At 41.2% G+C, this 20,336-nt stretch overlaps 1 protein-coding gene across 2 annotated transcripts in view; it reads left to right on the forward strand.

The window, feature by feature from the left end:
• ENTREP2 (endosomal transmembrane epsin interactor 2) overlaps positions 1–20,336 on the forward strand; it is a 454,786-nt gene that overhangs the window by 367,459 nt on the left and 66,991 nt on the right. The window contains exon 4 of one of the 2 annotated variants that reach the window (XM_047864023.1): positions 10,877–11,011. The exons of the other annotated variant lie outside the window; for it this stretch is intronic. Coding sequence (XP_047719979.1) covers positions 10,877–11,011 — 135 coding nt within the window. The remainder of the gene's footprint in view (positions 1–10,876; positions 11,012–20,336) is intronic. 2 annotated transcript variants of the gene reach the window in all.

The following is a 20,336-nucleotide window of genomic DNA, read 5'->3' on the forward strand; positions in this document are numbered from 1 at the left end:
GACCATTTGGCCCACTTTTCTTTTGGGCAACATGTCTCCCTGTTATGTGCATTTCTGGTGCCCAGTACCTACTCAGCCATGAGGCAGGCCTGTGAACCAAGCTGCTCCAACTGGAGTTCTTCTCCAGAACTTGGGATCTTTAGAAAAGTCACCAATAAGTGAGGTAAATGAGGGACCTTATCCCAGCTGTGCATCCAAAGAAGATGGCACATGTTTTAGGCCACTTAGATGTCCTTAGCTGCCGCCTTGTAAGATTCCTTCTATGGTTCATAGTCTGTTCATGTTTTTGCAAACCTGGCTGTTCCATTCTGTTTTGTTTTTCACATTGCCAATTTTATCAATTGATGTTTGCATAGAAAATCATCTATTTTTTCTAGATTTTCAAATTTGTTGGCGCAAAGTTATTCCTAGCATTTTCTTGTCCTTTTTAATCCTCTCTGCATTTGTATTTATGTCCCCTTTCTCATTCCTAAAGCTATTAGGGATATTAAGTCTTTGCTCATCTCCTGAAAACATATCTAGGAGCTCTAGACCCATAACCTAGAAGGTTAGCAAACTTGGTGGACATTGTGTATATTGTGATTGCTTTGTACTCCAGGCCTGGCTGGCCAGAGCCTTTGTTCTTATCTTTTATTTTGAGACTTTTCTAGCTTTCTGAGATTCTTGGTTTGCCGTTAAAAGGACTCTGCACCCCATGTTTGTGCAACCATCCTTTTACATTTTCCTGAGTTTTTATTGTTTTAATTTCGATTCTTAGTCAAATATATTTTATTCTTATGTTTTGAGACAATTATAGATGAATAGCTTACTATGCCAGCACTATTATTAAGCAAACTGTCTTTTTCCTACTGAATTGAAATGCCATGTTTTTCATTTACTAATTTCCTATAGATTATCAGTCTGATTTCTGAAATTTTTCTATCCCATTTAACTCTTTATTTATTTTTAAGCCATGACTTTAGTGTTTTGATTACAACATTAATATCTGTTAAGACATCCACTGCTCTCCCATTATCTCTTTTGGTTTTCAAAAATTTTTTGGATAATTCTTACATGTTTGTTATTTTATAAATCTTTAAAATGATTTTGTCTGGGTGCCTGGGTTAAGCATCTGACTCTTGACTTTGCCTCAGGTCATGATCTCATGGCTGTGAGATGGAGCCCCACTCTGAGCTCCATGCTGAGTGTGGATTTTATAAAGATTTATAAAGATTTTATAAATCTTTAAAATGATTTTGTCTGGGTGCCTTGGTTAAGATCTGACTCTTGACTTTGCCTCAGGTCATGATCTCATGGCTGTGAGATGGAGCCCCACTCTGAGCTCCATGCTGGGTGTGGAGCCTGATTGGGATTTTCTCTCCCTCTCTCTCTGCCTCTTCCCCACTCATGCTTGCTCTCTCTCTCTCTCCCTCTCGTTCTCTCAAAATAAATGAATAAACATCAAAAAATTATCTTGTCCAGTTCTATCCACTCCATTGGGATTCTGATTGGAATGCCAGCACAAGTGTGCATTCCTTGGGAAGGATCGGCAGTTTGTAGGATATTACATCTTTCCATTTAGGAATAGGCTGTGCACCTTCATTGATTCAGGCAGTAGGTGTCAGTCAGGACACATAGTGAAGAAGCCAACTCAAGCTAGTTTTCACCTAGAAGGGACCCAAAGAGTTCACAGAGTCTCCAGGACAGCCAGAAACCAAGTTTGGAGGCTATAAGGCCAGGAAAGGAAAGATGCTTCAAATTATACTCAGGAACTGCTTTGAGGAAGACCCCATCGTCACGGGGCCAGTAGTGTGACCCTGCTGACCCTAGGCTTTGGATACTGTCTCCAGAACCTCACTTCCTGCCTCCTCTGGAAACTGGCTGTGTCTGCTGCCCCCTATTTCAGAATGGAGTCCGTGTAGTACATACCTGTGTCCCAAGCTCCCACCTAAGTCCTGTGCAGGAGTGTCTCGTAGTGGAGCCCTCCTTTAAGGGCTCCCTCCCAATTAGGTAGGCCTGGAAAGCATTTCTGGAGAAGGTAGACCGACTCATAAGGTGAGTATTCCCCAAAGTGAGGAGGAAGGCTTAATGGCATTGGGCGGCCAGGTAGAATGACCCATATCTGTTATACCTGAGTTATTGCTACATAATAAGATTTTATATATAGCTTCCCATTGGTCATTTTATTTTCATATTTAACTTATTTTATGTTATTGTATTTTTAGGTATTTTGTATTTGTTACCATTAACTGAGTACAATACATTTGTCATTTTTATTTTTTAATTTTTTTAAAGTTTTCTTTATTTTTTTTAGTAATCTCTTCACCCAGCATGGGGCTCAAACTCATGGCTCCAAGATCAAGAGTCACATGCTCCTCTGACTGAGCCAGCCAGTCCCCCTGCCATTTTTATTTTTATTTGGTTATTACTAGTATCATATTTTCAATAATCAGTATAACAAATAATCTTAATTCCAGTTTTTTTTAGTATATTCTCTTAGGTTATTTTAGATAATCAATCATATAATTTGGAAAGAAAGACAATTCTGTCTTTTCCAATATTTACACAACTTACAATATTTTCTTATTGCATTAGCTAAAACGTAGGAATTATCTTTCCATTAAAGGTCACAAGCAACTCAGCTTGAAATACCATTTTGGACTTCCCAGTATCTTTTATGGTTATTGGACTTTGGGTTTACTGCATCTTTTGGATTCAGTACAGTAGTTTATATTTTGCTATGAAATTATCCAGGTTCTCTAGATTTTTGGATTTATGGCCTTAGACCTGCCTCCATTCTCTAAATCTCCAACATTCTATATTTAAAGCTCCTTTCTCATTTCTAATCATGTTTGCTTTGGCTTTTGTTTTGTTTTCTTTTGTTTAGTCCTACCTGGGGTTTGTCTATTCAAGAATTATCTTTAGGCTTTATTATCCTAATATCTTTATTCCTATCCTCTATTCCATTACTCTCGCTTTTTATGTTAAATTCTTTTTTGCTATTTTCTGTAAACTTGGTTTTGTTCTTTTCCTGATTTAAGTTTTACATTTTATTTTCAAGCAGGCCATTCATTTTTAACCTTTTTCCTTGAGAATATAAAACATATTTAAGAAAGTCTGCAAAACAAAAATATAAAGCTCAGCAGTTTATCATGAGGCAAATATACATGTGACCTCCACTAAAATCTACAAATAAAGCATCTCCAGAAACCCAAGGCCCTCCTTATGTGCTCCCAATTCACTGCCTCTCTGTTCCCAGTGAGGATAGTCACTAGGATATTACAATTAGGATATTACATTAGATTGGGTAGAAATCTTTAATATAAATGGATAATGCCAAACTGTATTCCAAAGTTGTTGTCCCAGTTCACAACCCCATCAGCAATGTATAAGAGTTCCTGTTGCTTCACATCCTTATCATCATTTGGTATTGTCTATTGTAATTATTTTTCAATTTTAGCCATTCTGGTAAGAGTGTAACCAACATCATATTGTAATTTTGATTTCTATTTTTCAGATTACTGTTGTGGTGGGGCTCCTTATCACATTTCACATTGGGTTGTCTTTTCCTTAATGTTTAAGTGAGGGGTTTTTTGTTTGTTTTGGATATAAGTTTTCTGTACTTGCATGTAATGCAAAATCTTCTATTTTACTCTCATTTGGGTATTATTTTATGAAAAGTTTTTCATTTCAAATACATTTGTCATTTGTTTATGATTAATACATTTTGAATCATGCTTAAGAAGTGTTTTCCTACTCCAAGGACATGAAGGTATTCTTATCATCCTCTCACAGTTTTATTGCTTTGACTTTCATATGTTCATATATAGTCCATGATAAAAATGCCTCCATGAGCAATTATGAACATTCCTGAAATAAATGAATTAATAAAAAGTCTCAGTAAAAAAATAGAAGATCTAAAGAGCCAAATGAAAATTTTAGAACTCAAAAATGAATGAAATAAAAAGCTCCATAGCTGGGCTCAATGTCAGAATGAAGGGGAATGAGAAAAGAATCAGTGAACAGAAAAATGGAACAGTAGGTAGAAAGTACCCAAACTGAACACCAGAGAGAAAATTGACTAGAAACAAAAATGAAGAGAGACTCAGTGGTTTATGGTCTAACATTCATGTCACTGAAGTTACTGAAAGAAAGGATTAAAAAAGCAAGGCTGGGGCACCTGGGTGGCTCAGTTAAGCGTGGGCTCTTGATTTCAAGTCAGGTCATGATCTCACAGTTCATGAGTTTGAGTCCTGCATTAGACTTCACGCTGCCAGCTTGAGTCTCTCCCTCTTTCTCTGACCCTCCCCCACCCATGCTTGCGCTCTCTCTCTCTCCCCCCCCAAAAAAATAAATTAATAAACTTTTTTTAAAAAGTAAGGCTGAAAAATACTTGAAGAAATAATGGCTGACAATGCCCCAAATTTGGCAAAAGGCATTAATCTAAAAATTCAAGAAGCTGAGCAAATCCAAACAGGATGCTCCCAAAGAAATCTGCACCAAGACACACCACAGTCAAACTTAAGAAAACTAAAGACAAAGAAAAATCTTGAAGTAAGCCATTAAAATAATGATAATTTACCCATAGGGGAAAAAAAACAATTAGGAAGAAAAGATTCTCTGTTTTCTAAAACCATTATAATAGTAAGTGTCCTGTTTATAGTTTATAATTCCTTATTTCCTCCTTAGAATTCTTTACTTATATAAATGCTTTATTTCCTGTCTCTATTCTTGCCCTAGGGTATTTACATGGTTGCCATAATTTACTGTTTCATCTTACTCACAGTGTAAGTTTCCTTTGCTATTATGGGAATATTTCTAAACATGTGGAAGTTAAACAGCACACTTCTAAATAATCCATGAATCAAAAAGAAGCCTCAAAGGGAATCCAAATATATTTAGAAAGGAATGAAAATAAAGCATGACATATCAAAATATGTGGGATGCAGCTAAAGTAATACTAGGGAAATTTGTAGCACTAGTTGCTTTCATAAGAAACAAGGAAAGGTCTCAAATCAATAACCTAACTTCCTACCTCAAGATACTAGAGAAGAAAGAAAATCAACCCAGAGCAAGAAGGAAACAAAGAAGATAAGAGCACAAATCAGTGAAATCACAAACAAGAAAATAATTGAGAAAACCAATGAAACAAGGAGCTGATACTTTGACAAGATCAACACAATTGACAAAGCTCCCCTAAGAAAAAAAAGATAAAGGACACAAATTACCATGTCTGGAATGAATTCGGAACATAACTTCAGACTCTGCAGACATCAAAAGATAATAAGGGAATAATATGAACATTTTTACACAAATAAATTTAACAACATAGATTAAATGGATCAACTTCTTAAAGAACACAAAACTACCATAACTCACACAATATTAAACAGTTTCAATTACACTATAACTATTAAGGAAATTAAACTTTTAATTTAAAAACTCCCCAAAACAAAATCTCTAGGCCCAGATAGTTTTCACTGGATAAGTCTACCAAATATTTAAAGGAATTAACACCATTTTCACATACTCTTTCCCAGAAAATAGAATAGGAGTGAATACTTCCAAGTTGATTTTATGAATCCAGTATTATGATCTACCACAACCAGAGAGAGAATACAGTAAAAGAACACTAGAGACCAATATCCCTAATTAAGATAGATGCAAAGATCCTTAACAAAATATTAGGAAGTAGAATTCAGCATGTATAAATAAAATTACATATCATCTCCAAGAGGGGTTTATTCCAGGGATGCAAGGCTGGTTCAATATTCCAAAGTCAATCAATGTAATCTATGATATTAATAGATGAAAGAAGAAAATCACATGGCCAGATCAACTGATACAGAAAAAGCACTAACAAAATTGAATATCCTTCCATGATAAATAAATCCTTAGAAAAATGGACTTAAAGGAGAACTTCCTGAACCTGAAAAAGAGCATCTACAAAAACCCTACAGTGAACACGATACTTAATGGGAAAAGACTGAAAACTTTCCCCCTAAGATCAGAAACAAAGCAAACATGCCTGTCCTCACCACTATCGTTCAATGTAGTATATATAGTGCTAGAAGTTCTAGTTAATGCAACAAGGTAAGAAAAGCAAATTAAAGCATACAAATCAGAAAGGAAGAAATAAAACTAACCTTATTTGTAGATGACATGAGTGTATACATAGAAAATCCCAAGGAATCTCCAGAAATAATCCCTTAGAACTAATCAGTGAGTTCAGCAAGCTCACAGGATACAAGATAAACATACAGAATTCAATTGTATTTCTCTATATTAACAATAAGTGTATGGGCACCGAAAGTGAAAGCACAGTCCTATTTATAATCACTCAGAAAGTGCGCAGGGGTAAATCTAACAAAATATGTACAGGACATGTACACTGAAAAACTACATAATGATGATGAAGTAAATCAAAGAATTCTAAGTAAGTGGAGAGACATACTGTCCTCATGAATTGGAAGAATCAGCATAGCAATGTTATAAATTCTCCTCAAATTGATATGCAAACATAATGCAATTCCTATCAAAACCCCAGCAAGTTTTTTTTTTGTAGACGTAGACAATTTTATACTAAAATGTATACAGAAAGGCAAAGAAACAATTTTGAAAAAGAACGAAAGGGGAGGCATCAATTTTATTTCAAGACTTATAGCCACAGTAGTCAAGGAAGAGAGATAAGTAGATAAATGGAACACAACAGAGAACCCAGAAACATGCCCAACTGATTTTTGACAAAGGTCAAAAGCAATGGAGAAAAGATAGCCTTTTCAACAGATGGTGTTGGAACAATTAGATATCTATGGGTAAAAATAACAACTTCATCCTAAGTGCCATAGTAAAAAGTAGACAAGGTCTAACCATTCTTCGAAGTGGCTGTGCCAATTTACACACCCACTAGACCTGCCTGAGGGTCCCCAGTGCTCCACATCCTGGCATATTCTTGGGAGTTTCAGTCTTTGTAATTTTAGACAGGAAAGTACTAAAGGAACTTACTTCCCCCAAAATGAGATTGTAAGCCAAGACACAAGAGAAGAGGGGATCTAACAAAGGAAAGAGAATTTGAGGTGATAAAAGAAAAATGTCCCAGCATGTACATGACTAGTGTAGACAGACCACTTATAGATTGACGAGTCCAGATTAAAGCAGGACAGAGAGGCTCCATGGAACTGTCTCTAAGAAGAAAATAAAGCTGACAGAACATCTGATGAGTAGGATTATACTCAGGGTATATTTTCAGTTCTCTTGGGGAGATTGGGGGTGAATTAGAGACAAGCACATAGGACACTAAACAAGCAATAAAACAAAAACAGTTAAGACTTTAGAATAAAAGACAAAGATCATATATAGTACATGGTTTATTTGACTATGTGGTTTGCACATATTTTCTCACGGTCGATAGTTTGTCTTTCATTCTTGTAACGGGTCATTTGTAGCACAAAAGTCAATTTTTGCTCATTATATTTTTAGTGTTACTCCAAGAACTCTTTGCCTAGCCTTAGATCCTAAAGATTTTCTCCAGTGTTTTTTTTCTAAAGATCGTATAAGTGTTTTTTTTTTTACATTTAAATTAAATTAAAATTAAAATACATTAAAATTAAATTAAACCCCAGCCACAGCACAACAGAGTTGGTCACAGTAAATTGCTGGGATGTGCATTTACTCATGTGGGTGATGATTGGTCTTGGGCATTACCTGAGGCACTAGGTACTTACTGTAGCTTAAATAGATTTTCCCTGATTATAGAATCTTAATTCTTCAGTTGGAAAAAATCATTGTGTGCTCTGTAGCAAGTGCTGGGCTGTGGCTTTGAATTCAGAGCAGGCATACTTTAACAAGTATCTAGCGTGAGACACCATTTCAAATTTATTATGCAGACTTGGCGGTGGGTGCCTTGAGAATCTTGTTTCAGGCCTTTCTGTTCCATTGAAGGAGACTTACCGAGACCTGTCTGCTCCCCGCAAATTATCTCCTCCTTCCTCTTCCAGCGTTAGGTTGTTTTATCCCCACAGAGTGCGATGTGATAAGCTATTTACATGAGTGTAGCTAGTGGACCATTCGATGTGCTGCCTCTTTCCAGGGATCTTTTCATGCCAAACAGGCTGCACCTCATGTTGTTCAGCCAGGGCAGCAGGCAGCAATGGAGAGATTGGGAGAGAGAGCCGTTCCCAGACAGCACTGTTGTTAAGTTCTGCGTGCATCTGTGAATAAGACAGACCCAGATCCTTCGCTTACACTCTGATGGGCGGAACAGCAGATAAACAGAATGAGTCCATCTCAGGGCATGTGAGAAGGTGGTAAATGCTATGGTCAGGGGAGACAGCAGAGGAGAGTGAGGGGGATCCAGGGTGGGGCGGAGGGAGGAAGGGAATAGGGAAAGGCAAAAGTGGGACATCAGGGGGAATAGAGTGGATCTCTGGGGAAAGAGTTTCTACAGTTTAAGTGCCTGACATTAAGCTTTTGATTGTCAAGGTATTCATTTCAAAGACCTCCATCTCAAATAAACACATTGCCCAGAGTTACAAGCCACACAACAAATAAGGAGCCAGGCTGCCCCAGCCATGAAGTTTCCCTCCCCGCTGGGCAACCCAGATAACTGACCTCTTGAGTTATCCTGCTTTTCCCTTCCCATGCCCTAATTCCTGCTCTTAGGGTTTAAACTCACCAATAAAGAACAAACCTGTGAAGCCCTAAACACCCCACCCTGGACCACAGTAAAGGTGGAGCCCCAGGCCCCCTCTACCTTCACCCCCTATCATGACATCACTATATGGCCCTGGGTATGCTGTGTCCCCTCCAGGAACTGCAGCCAATAAGCTTTGTTTTGTCAAAGTTCCCTGACAGTTGTTGCTGAGGAGTGTTTTGCAATCATTTCAAGAACCACGGGGCTGGTCTAGCCACAAGTGTCTGTGGGGAGCTCATCACAGGTAGCGTGGGCCCAGGTGAGTGCCTCCAGGCATTCCTGATCAATAGCATCACTATCAATAGGCTGAGACCACCACAAAACAGTTCCCATTGCAAGAGCAATGAATGACTTCTCAGTCCTTCTTCATTTCATGGCATCTCTAGTTGGAGGAGAACCTGTCTGAGGGGTCTGTTAGGGAACAAAGTCCCCACAGCCTCAGCCCAGCCCTGGCCAGCCAGCAGGAAGGGGCCTTGCCCAAAGCACACATCTGGTGTGTGGGATTGAGGGGCCCAATCCCAGCTGTCCCTGAGTTCTGTGTGTTCTGTAGGTTAGCAGGACAGGCTGCCTCATACAAAGGGGGGACTTGTACTGAACGACCTGGCCCTGCACACCTCCTGTGCACCTCCACTGTGGAATGTTGTTATGGGTGATAGTGTTGTTAAGGCTCCCTCAGCTGGACTCCATGCTCAGGGTGGACTTCAACTCTGGAGACTGGAGATATCACTAAAAGCATTAAAAGCAAAAGCAACCTTCCCGGCCCCCGGCCCGTAGGTGAGGTGGCAGAGGCTCTTGGCAGTGGTTGGTGCAGGTATGGCTCTCCTCCTGCTGGCCTCCACCCTCAGTTCTCCTCCTCCAGTCTGTCAGTCATCATTTTAGATCAAATTAAAAGAGCAGAAATTGAAGCATAAAGTAGGTAAAGGATAAATTAACTTGAGGTTTAAAAGATGAAAATTTGGCCCTGGACAATACCCTTGACCTATGGCTGTCCCTTTTTATTTCACTTCTCTGGAAGTCTGTGTTAGTGAGCAGTTGGGTGTGTAGGTGACAGCAGCTAGGCGTGGGGGACTCAGCCAGCAATGGGAACAAGTCAGTGAGGGTGGGTGCCTAGGGCTGTGAGTTGCAGAAGGCAGTGACTTCTCATTTCTGCAGGCTGGCGATGCCCGGTCCACTTCAGGCTGCAGGGGGGTGGGGGGGCAGGCGTGCTCTGAGGGTTTCCCCCTGGGCTCCAAGCTTTCAAAACACTTGAATTGCATTTTTTCCTTCCCTGGTTTTTAATTTTCCAAGACATGTTTATTTACACAGCATTTATTGAAATGCCACACCTTACACATTGTGAATCCTGTGACTGTAACATGTGGTGGTTGCCCTCGGGGAGCACACAGGACATAAATAACTACAGCTAGATAAAATAAGTCTCCAGCAGATCTGGGGGTGGAGTGCGCTGCCCAGAGAAGAAGCAAGCAGCTCCGGAGAGGGAAAACCAGACAAGGCCTCAAGGATGACATGGGAGTTGGGTCTTGACAGATGAGTAGGAGTTTGATAGGCCATGACATTATAGTCAGGAAATTGCTGACCCTGGGAGCAGAACATGCCAAGACACAGAGCTATGATAACATGTCTCCATACATAACTCAATAGGAGTAGCATTCTGTTCATTTCCTTTTGTTTTTAGTGTTTATTTTTAATTTATTTTTGAGAGAGAGAGAGCAGGAGAGAGGCAGAGAGAGAAAGAGTGACAGAATCCCAAGCAGGCTCCGCAATGTCAGCACACAGCCCAATGCAGGGCTCGAACTCACAAACCATGAGATCATAACCTGAGCCAAAATCAAGAGGAGTCGGACACTCAACTGACTGAGCCACCCAGGAGCCCTTCTGTTCATTTACTTTAATCTCTTTCTGTGACTCCTCTGTAACTGTCTGTTACTATCGCTTAGGTTTCTTCAAGCTTATTTTTTTCTTTTTCATTAATTGCTTTGAAAATCGGGATTTGAAGTTATTCCTCCTGGTGTGTGTGTGTGTGTGTGTGTGTGTGTGTTTCCATGGCTTTTGTCAAGATAAATCATTTGGCTTTATTACTTAAAACTGAACCAGGGTGCTCTGAACTGAGGCATTTTCACGTGATCTTAATTGTGTAGCTCAAGTGTACCCGCCAGGGCAGAATGCCGTTTTAATTGTGAGATCTGTCTGTGTTCCTCTGTCTAGATTAAGTTTGACAGTGTCGGGGTGTGTGTCTGCTGTGAAATGCAGCACCAGTCATCCGGCTGCAGCAACCTTGGGGAGACGCTGAAGCTGAATCCGCTGCAGGAGGACTGCAACGCCGTGAGGCTGACGTTGAAGGTGATGGCCAAGGGCACTGCTTATTCATGCATTCCATCCCATGCATTTACAGACATTTTAGGAGAGCTTTACTCATGTATCTATTCCTTCCACTTCTTAATTCATCTCTGTAGCTGAAATGCAAGAGGGAATATCTTTCCGGAGAACATTTTATAGGATTATAGATTTTCACTTTAAAGGTGTTGCTTTCTGGATCTCGTTTTCCATTTTTACCATTTCACTTTCCTGCCTCTGACATATGTGGAGTAGGATATGAATGGTTGAAACAGGTCTTTACAAATGTGGATGTGATGCATTCTACTGCTTTTCTAACATTTTTGCTGGTACACCATCAGGGAACAGATGGGCATTTATTTTGCCTTTTTAAAAGATATTTGGAGAAAGACATTTTACAATTTCCCACAGCAATCTATTCTTGTGTACAGCATCTGATTTTTTTTAAATGACATGGAAAATTGTTTATATTATTCCTTTCTTTTTCTTCCTGCAAGTTTTTTTTTCTCCTGAAAACCAAAATTGGCTGCTTAAAAATGCATATGAACAATGAACCCAGTTCTTCTCTTTTCCCTGGGTGAAAATGTGCTAAAACTTTTCTAAAAGGATGCAGCAAGGTCAAAGGAATGCTTTATGGTGATAAAATTGTATTTACAGTATGTAGGGAGCTCTAGAGTATGTCCATAGGGAACACAGTATGTGGGGAACTGGAGACTCGAAGAGTCACCCTGGAATCGGGGGAGAAAGGAGCAAAGTGTTGCCCTCTGGAATTGAGTACCTGGGTGTCATTCCAAATGCTGGCAACAATGACCTGTTGGTCTGGGCGAGCTCCCTATTAGTCCAGGACACTGTGAAAACATGTGGCAAATGGGCAGTGACGTAAGAGAGATAGGAAATGTGCCTAAAGTACAGGGTGGGACTGACTTCCTCTCGCAGAGTGGTTCCAGCAGCCCTCCAGAGTAACAGATCCAGGAGGCTCAGAGGAACCCAGACTGCAGCACTCAAGGGCCTGTCCTCTTATGTGCAAGGTGGTTCTTGCCACCTCACGTTGCATACAACCATGGTTTCTCTCACTATGGGCTTGCACAGGGTCAGTGTCTGAGACCCACCGTGGCCTTTCACAGCCCTCCTGGAATGGGGACATGGGCAGCTAGTGCTCACTCTGAGATCTCATTCTGACAACTCCTAAGTCACCTCCTGACTTTTTCTTTCCGTATTTAAAAAAAAAAAACAAAAACGGGCGCCTGGGTGGCTCAGTCGGTTGAGCATCCGACTCTTGATTTCAGCTCAGATCACGATCTCACAGTTCATGGGATGGAGCCCTGCTTCAGGCTGTGTGCTGACCATGCAGGGCCTCCTTGGGATTCTGTCTCCCTCTCTCTCTCTGCCCTTCCCTGGCTGGCACTCTCTGTCTGTCCCTCAAACTAAATAAACATTTTTTTTAACTTAAAAAAAATTTTTTTAATTAAAAGAAATTTTTAAAGGGTATTTCTTGCTGCCTATAACAAGACAATAGGTAATTATAATTAAATTACAGTGCAGTTACTGCCCCCTGGAAGAGTGGACAAATCCCCCAGGGAATCTCGCAGTCTGGAGGCCACATGGGTGTGTGCATGCCGTTAAATAGCTATGTCATGTCCCACTCAGTTGATGGGCTAAAGGTATTTGGTCTGAAGTCCCAAGACCTTGGAGTCCTTTATGACACATGTACTCAGTGGGACCCTCCCAGGACCTGTCTTCTTGACTCTCTATCCCCTGAGGAGTGGCTGTGGCCTGAAAGATGGTGCTGGAACCACAGTGCTCCCTCTAAGAAGGCCCAGGCTGGGCTGACAAGCCTGCAGTCCCACCCTTTCCCAGTGGCCCCGGCTCTGGTGCCCTGATGAGGAAACCACTTGGGAGGGGATAACTACAATGAAACAAAGTGAAGAGACCTAAACAGTTCAAGTCAGTGCAGGGGAGTCTTCTCAAATGGCTCATCCCCATGGGTGTTCAAATTGCCCAAGACAATGGTGAGAGCTGAAGGCCTGAGAAAGACTACACCAAACTTCTGAATAAATTTGTTTTAAAAAACTTCTCCGGATGTAGGAACTGTCAGAGCTGGTGGCATGAGGCTCAGAATAAGGAGGATTTATGATTGAAAAAGAGGGAGCAGTGAGCAGCCTGCCCCCCACCTGAGGGCCGGTAATGAGAGCAATGGCCTTGAGTGTATAGAGTGGGGAGCTGAGTTTCATCTGGAATCTGGTAGATGAAAGACACTTGGAAGGGAGGGTCTGTTTACTGCCGTCCTCTAGCTTTGTTATTTTCCCAAATCATTTTGGCTATCCTAGTTCCTCTGCATTCCCGTGTAAATTTTGGAATCAGCTTATCAGTTTCTCCAAAAATTCTGCTGGGGTTTTGATTGGGGTGGCATTCACTCTGTATCTCAGTTTGGAGAGAATCGACATATTCGTGATATAGCTCTCCATTTACTTAGGTCTTTAAACATTTTTTTTTAATGTTTATTTTTTATTTTTTGAGAGACAAAGAGAGACAGAGTGTGAACCAGGGAGAGGCAGAGAGAGAGGGACACACAGAATCCAAAGCAGACTCCAGGTTCTGAGCTGTCAGCACAGATCCCAACATGGGGCTCAAACCCTCAAACCATGAGCTCATGACCTGAGCTGAAGTCGGACGCTTAACCAACTGAGCCACCCAGGCACCCCAGTTCTTTTTATATTCTACTAGTGTTGTACAGTGTTTGAGATATCGATCTTAACATATTTTCTTTAGTATTTTTGCTTATGGTATTTCATGTTTGTTAGTGCTATTTTAATGGTACTTAAAAGATTTTTAACCATCTCTTGTTCATTGCTAGTATATAGAAATTTGATTTTTGTTACTGATCTTGTATCCTGTAATCTTGTTAAACTCACTTAATAGTTCTGGTAGCTCCTTTATAGATTCTTTTGGATCTTCTCTGTAGGCAGTCATGTGAAATGCAATGAGAGGCAATTTTACATCTTCCTTTCCAGTCTGAATACCTCTTCCTTCCTTCCTTCCTTCCTTCCTTCTTTCTTTCTTCTTTCTTTCTTTCTTTCTTTCTTTCTTTCTTTCTTTCTTTCTTTCACCTCACTGCAGTATTGGATAGACATGGTGAGGGCATACATCCTTGCTTTCCTGATTTTAGGAACTAAATATAGTGTTAGCTCTAAGTTTTTCTATAGATGCCCATTATCAGGTTGTAGAAGTTATCCCTGGTTTTCCTAGTTTCCTGAGAGTTCTTTTTATCATGGATGGACGTTGGATTTATCCGTCTTTTTCTGCATCGACTTAATGTTCATGTACTTTTTCTTATTTGGTCTGCTAACATGGTGAATAACACTGATTGACTTTTAACAGTGAACCAGCCTTGCATCCCCAACATAAACCACACTGGGCCATTTTCCTCTCAGCTCTGCTGAGTCTGTTGATGCCTCAGAGACATCCTTCATGTCTGTGATTGTGCCTTTCCATTTGATTCTTCCATATAGCCTCTGTCTCTATGCTGAATTACCTACATGACCCTGCACACTGCTCACCTTTTCACTAAAGCATCTGTCCCAAGTGAACACATGCTCATGTTTCTCAACATGGAGATTCCCATGTCCTTAGAATTTGGGTTGGTTGGTTGCCATGTGACCTCAGCTGTCTGATGGATTCCAATTAAGTTGTGAATTTGCAGAGTGTCCAGTGTTTGGTCATTTAAATGGTAGGGGCAATGCTCTTTTTAGCTTTCTGCATCATTATCCATAATTGAATATTGAATATTGCTACAGAGAAAGACCTTAAAGTCAGCCTAATGCTTTCTCCCTTTTGGTCATGTGGTGGTCATTAATTCTGTTTAAAAATACTTCTAGCTCTCCAACTTCCCTCAATGTGGTAAGATCATACTTCCTAGTCTCCTTGTGGTTGTTCAGTGCCATGTGAGCAAAACTTCTATGTATCACTTCCAAGCCTGAGTATCCAGCGCTCTCTTTCCCTCTGGCATGGTAATAGGCAAGTTATAGATGGGGGCTGCACCATTAGTCTAGGTACTACAATGGGTAGAGCCCCCATAACTCACCCACATTTACTCACATTGGACATTTTAGCATGAGTGAGAACTAAACTTGTTGTTTTAACCCACTGAGATTTGGGGGATACTTGTTACCACAGCATAACCTAGCCCATCCTAGCTGATATAAGGCATCATTTTTTGTTTTTTGTTTTTGTCTTTTGTTTTTTCTTGGTTTTCTTTTTCTTTTCTTTTCTTTTTTGATAGGTGTCAGTAATACTTTTAAATTATCAAGTCCATTCGCTTCACTGTGATACATCTTGATATTGATCAACCTTTCTCAAATTTCTTATGGTACCATGTACCCTTTGCACAGTGAGTTTTCATCTTGCCTTATTTCAGCAAAGTTTTCTTAAAGTATAAATCTGAATTTTTCTATGTTGTCTTTGTTTTAGGATAGCTGAATCTCTTGGACTGCTTTTATCCATCCTTCCTATCATCCCCCCCCCCCAATTGTTTTCATTCTTCCTTTTCCATCTCGTTTTGCTCAGTTTCTCTTAAGGCTCTCTTCCCACCTTGTTTTCTGCAGTGAATATTATCTTTGTGCTCTGCTTTTGATGCGATCTTGAGCTCTGGGCAGGCCACTTCTCAAGTCTTTGCTTCTCTATCACTTTTTCCTTACTTATTCCGTGAGCACTGTGCCTTTGCTTTTAGCCCTTGGATTACAGCAACCTTCTCTGTTTGCTCCCAGTTGTCACCACAGATGTCTCTAGCTGGTTAATTACAGTGGAATTCTCAATGTGTTTCATATCTTTCTTAGATCTTTTCTGATGTGTATGGATACTTCAAAGCACAAAAGCCTATTCCTAACCTATATCAACCATTGTGCTCTATTTAAATAGGCGTTAGCATAATGAAGATTTTATACTTCCTTCTCATAAATATAGGTACTCCTTCCTCTGAGATTCTTCTAGATCTAAGTGCCCCATTCTCTAGTTTTCTTATAATTGCTGGTGCAGTCATTTTTAATGTGATCATTACTCTTAAAGTCATTCAAGCCACGCTGTGTTGGATGACACCCCTGCAGTAAAAGGCTTTGCAGCAGGCACCTGGTGTTTCTTCTCCGCATTAAAACTCTCAGAACACACAAGGGTAGTAGGAAAGAAAGGCACTCTTGTTAACAAGGAACAAATTTCTGTGGGAGCCCCTTCCTGTAGCCTACAGATGTTCTTAACCCTTAGCCAAAGGAAATGCAAAAGGGGGATATTATTTTCATTAGTTTCTCTTGCTCGTATTTTTTTGGCTAGCAATTAGAGCAGGTTCACTGGTCTCTTAATAGTCTGATTTGAGGTTCTAGCTATCTGATTAGTAATACTTCATGCCTAAATTTCCATATTAAATTATGGATTATCCATACTTTGTATCTAATGAATTCAGTTTGTGCTGGGGAAATCTCATGTAATTGGTTTAGGAATCAAAGCGCCTTTGATTTTAGTTGTGTTTGAGTTAGCTGATAGGGACTTAATGAGATTGGTCTAACTACTCACTTACCATTATGCCACCCTCCTTCCCCCTCCCCCGCTACTACCCACCAATACCAGAAAGTTGTACAGGCACAATCTGTCATCAGGGAAAATGAACAGAAACCAGTCTTCTTCCTGGCTAATGAAGAATATATTTGGAATCCAGAAAATGACGCAGACACTGCTTCGCTCACCCCTAAGATTGTTTTCTATGGCTTGGAGGCCTGGAAGCCCTCTGTCCCTTGGTCTCTTTCCTGCCCTTCCTGACCACCCCTACTCCTGGATTCTCTTGTTCTTCAGCAGAGAACCCCCGGGGGCACACAAGCCTTTCGGTTAGGGTATTGATTGCCTCTTAACAGGTAATAATATCTCATGTCCTACCGAAGTTTACTGCTCCACCCTGATAGGAGTGAGGGCAGGGCAAAGGACAGAGGCACAGAGGAGACCTAGAACTCCATTGTGCCATGCAGGGATCCCAGGATTGCAGAACCAGAGTCATGGACCGTCCTGTTGTCCAGCAGCCTATTGTGTGGGTAGAGTGAGGTCAGATGGCTCTGCAGGGGTCCCTGAACAAGTCCAGTGTTGGGCAGCACTCCTCAGAGGGTCTAGTTCTCCAAGACTCAAGTTTCGGCTCCCCGATGACAGGACCTGGCTGTGGACATCACATTATGAATAATCTGTAAAAAGGGCCTGAAATTTAGGATTTCAGAAGCTATTTTTCCAAAGCATTAGACAATGGTGGGCAATTTTACCTAAAGATGAAGTCTACACAGATCCCCTCTCCTGATAAAATAATATCAAGGCTTTTGTAAGATAAGATGATAAAATAAATGATAAAGGATGTTTTAGTAGTGTAATGTTTGCCTTTGCCAAGCCAAACCCAGCACAAGATTGTGACATATTTCCTGATCAGTATTAACAGAATTTTTAAAAGGTTACAAAATTCAGAATTGTTAACTGGTAGAATATGCTTCATCATATGCTGATATGATATCCATCCCAGCTTTAATTCTTTCCTAGATCCCAGAATGTCATTATGGTTTTATTATAATGATATAATTCTAATTCAGAACAGAGTTAAAAATCTATTTCTTGCTTCATCTATCTGGATTTAATTTATTGAGCCATAGGAAACCAAATTACCCAAAGAAACATTATCAATGGACAAGGAGATAAAAGTTTCCCAAGAAATCAGTTATTGAATTTATGTGCTTTCTTGTCTTATCTTACAGATGGTTTATCTTTGTCTCTAAAAATGTAAAAAAAAATGGGGGGTGGAGAGGGTGACAAGATAATTTCAAAAAAAAAAAACCTAGGGACTTGGAAAATGGACTCATCATTTAGTATCTAATCTTCAGTAAGTTCTTAACCATGCTAAAGAAATAAAAATGATTCTGAGGATAAGTGAATGGTCAACATTTTGTGACAAAAGTCACAGCATGGACTGGCATTGTGCAACACCACACACACACACACACACACACACACACACACACCTGCTAAATGTGATGTTTCCATTTTGGAACTGGGCAGCTACATAGAGTAAGGCAGATGTATCATATCTCTGTATAGCTTTCTTCTCACCTCTGGACTTTTTTAAAGTTTGTTTACTTATTTATTTTGAGAGCAGAGAGAGAGAGAGAGAGAGAACAAGCTGGGGAGGGACAGAGAAAGGAGACAGAATCCCAAGCAGGCTCCATGCCATCAGGGCAGAGCCCATTGTGGGGCTCAAACTCATGAACCATGAAATCCTGACCTGAGCCAAGATGAAGAGTCAGACGCTTAACTGACTGAGGCACCCAGGTGCTCCTCTCACCTCTGGATTCTTAAGGGAAACACTAATGAGTCCCTCTGGCCAGGTGGGATCCTCTCAGAGATGAGGTACTATCACACTTAAACTAGCAACCATGGGACCCATGCAAGGGAATGTCTAGAAATAGTGAGTTCTCCTGGCCACTGAACACAACTCATGTCATGATGTCCCTGAGTGGCATGTTCTGTCCCCTCCAACACCACTGGAAGCCTGCCTTGCCACCCTCCGATCTGGTGGCATCACTTTCTGTGCACGGCTGTAATACCGAGTCTGGTGGGACATCTGCAGTTACAGATCCATTTAGCATCAGTACAATTAAATGCCCTTTGGAATAATCCTATGGATCAGAGGTTCCACCCAAGAGGGCTGTGACTGATCTGTACCTGCTGAGTTAAAACAAGGTCCAGGATACTCAGCATTTGAGGTAGAAGTATTTTGAGTGATATTCACAGAAGTCCCCTCCCAGGCAGGTGGCCTTGCTGGACTGGTTCCCTCCCAGTGTCTCTTGGCACTTGTAGCCCCACTCAGGACTGGTGGATGGGCTTGCAGGTGCACCCATACCTCCTCATGCAGTTAAATGGAGGCCCAGGCATGGAGAATGCAGGCCCCAGAGGGGCTCGCTCACTGCTGGGGAGCAAGACACTTTCAGTGGTGCCAGTCCCTTGCCTTTGTCCCTCCCTTCAGTGGTTTTCCCCCAAAGTCTCCTCTTTCTGGGGAAAGTACATGGCATTTCAGGGAGATGCCTCATGCAGAGCCCTGGAATCTCATGCTCTTAACCTCCCTGCTCCAGAACCCACCTTCTGCACAAGCCCAACATCCCTCTCCAAGGTCACTACACAACCTGATATTTTCCCTGAACCCAGCCACCCCTCAGGGAGGCTTGGCAGGGCACCCCAGTTCTCCAGCCCAGGCATTGTCACCTTGGGCTTGCTTGTCCAGCTTCTACTCCCACCAAGCCTGCTGTCTGGCCTCAGTTGGACTCCACTGTGCAACACCACCCTTCTCCCTGTCCTTGAGACATATTCACCATCTCAAGGACACAGGGACCAGTGCTCAGGCCTCCTGCACTCACTTTTCCTAACTCCTCTCTGGCTTGTTGGCCCATACTCCCTGGATGGTGTGTGCTCTCTCCCTGACTGCACCCTGACCAGCAAGACCCGCAGACCTTGCCATGAACCCTGTGCCTTATGCCTTAAACTCATGGTCACCAGCCTCATCCAGCAGTCTGTGCTGCTCAGCACTTCTCCCGCCTTCCTCCTCTGGCCATCTCATTGCTCAGCTCTGAAATCTCCTCAGTATTAGTCAGGGTTTGCCAAAGTAACAGAACCAGTGAGATGTGTGAAGCAGTACACACACATGCACGCACGCATGCACACGTATACTATACACACAGACACACGTATACACACTATATGTATATTTATATATGTATATATAGACACACATATATAAACACAGAGACAGAGAGATACCTTAAGGAATTGGCTCATGTGATTATGGAGGCTGACAAGTCCAAAACTGCAGGGTGAGCCAGCAGCCTGGAGACCCAGGGAAGGGTCATCACTGCAGTTCAGGTCTGTAGGCCATCAGTCTGTGGAATTTCTTCTTGCTCTGGAGAGGTCAGTCTTTCATTCTCTTTATGCCTTCAACCGATTAGATGAGGCCCACCAACATATTGGAAGGCAGTCTGCTCTACTCTGAGTCCGCTGATGTAAATGTTAGTCTCCTCTAAGAACACCCTCGTAAAAAAATCCAGAATGTTTGATCTCGTATCCAAACACCACTCCAACCAAGTTCACACATAAAATTAACTATCACATCCTCCTCCACCCTGGTCCAAGTACATTTTCTGTCCCCTGCATCACACCATCGTACATCGATGTTAAAATTGCACAACTGATTGCGTCACCACTTGCTTTTAGGGCAAAGCTCTAAATCTTGAGTGTGTCTTACAGAGTCATTATCTCCTCTCTGGCTTCAGTT

Source organism: Prionailurus viverrinus, chromosome B3 (genome assembly GCF_022837055.1).
Source record: "Prionailurus viverrinus isolate Anna chromosome B3, UM_Priviv_1.0, whole genome shotgun sequence".
Taxonomy (NCBI): domain Eukaryota; kingdom Metazoa; phylum Chordata; class Mammalia; order Carnivora; family Felidae; genus Prionailurus; species Prionailurus viverrinus.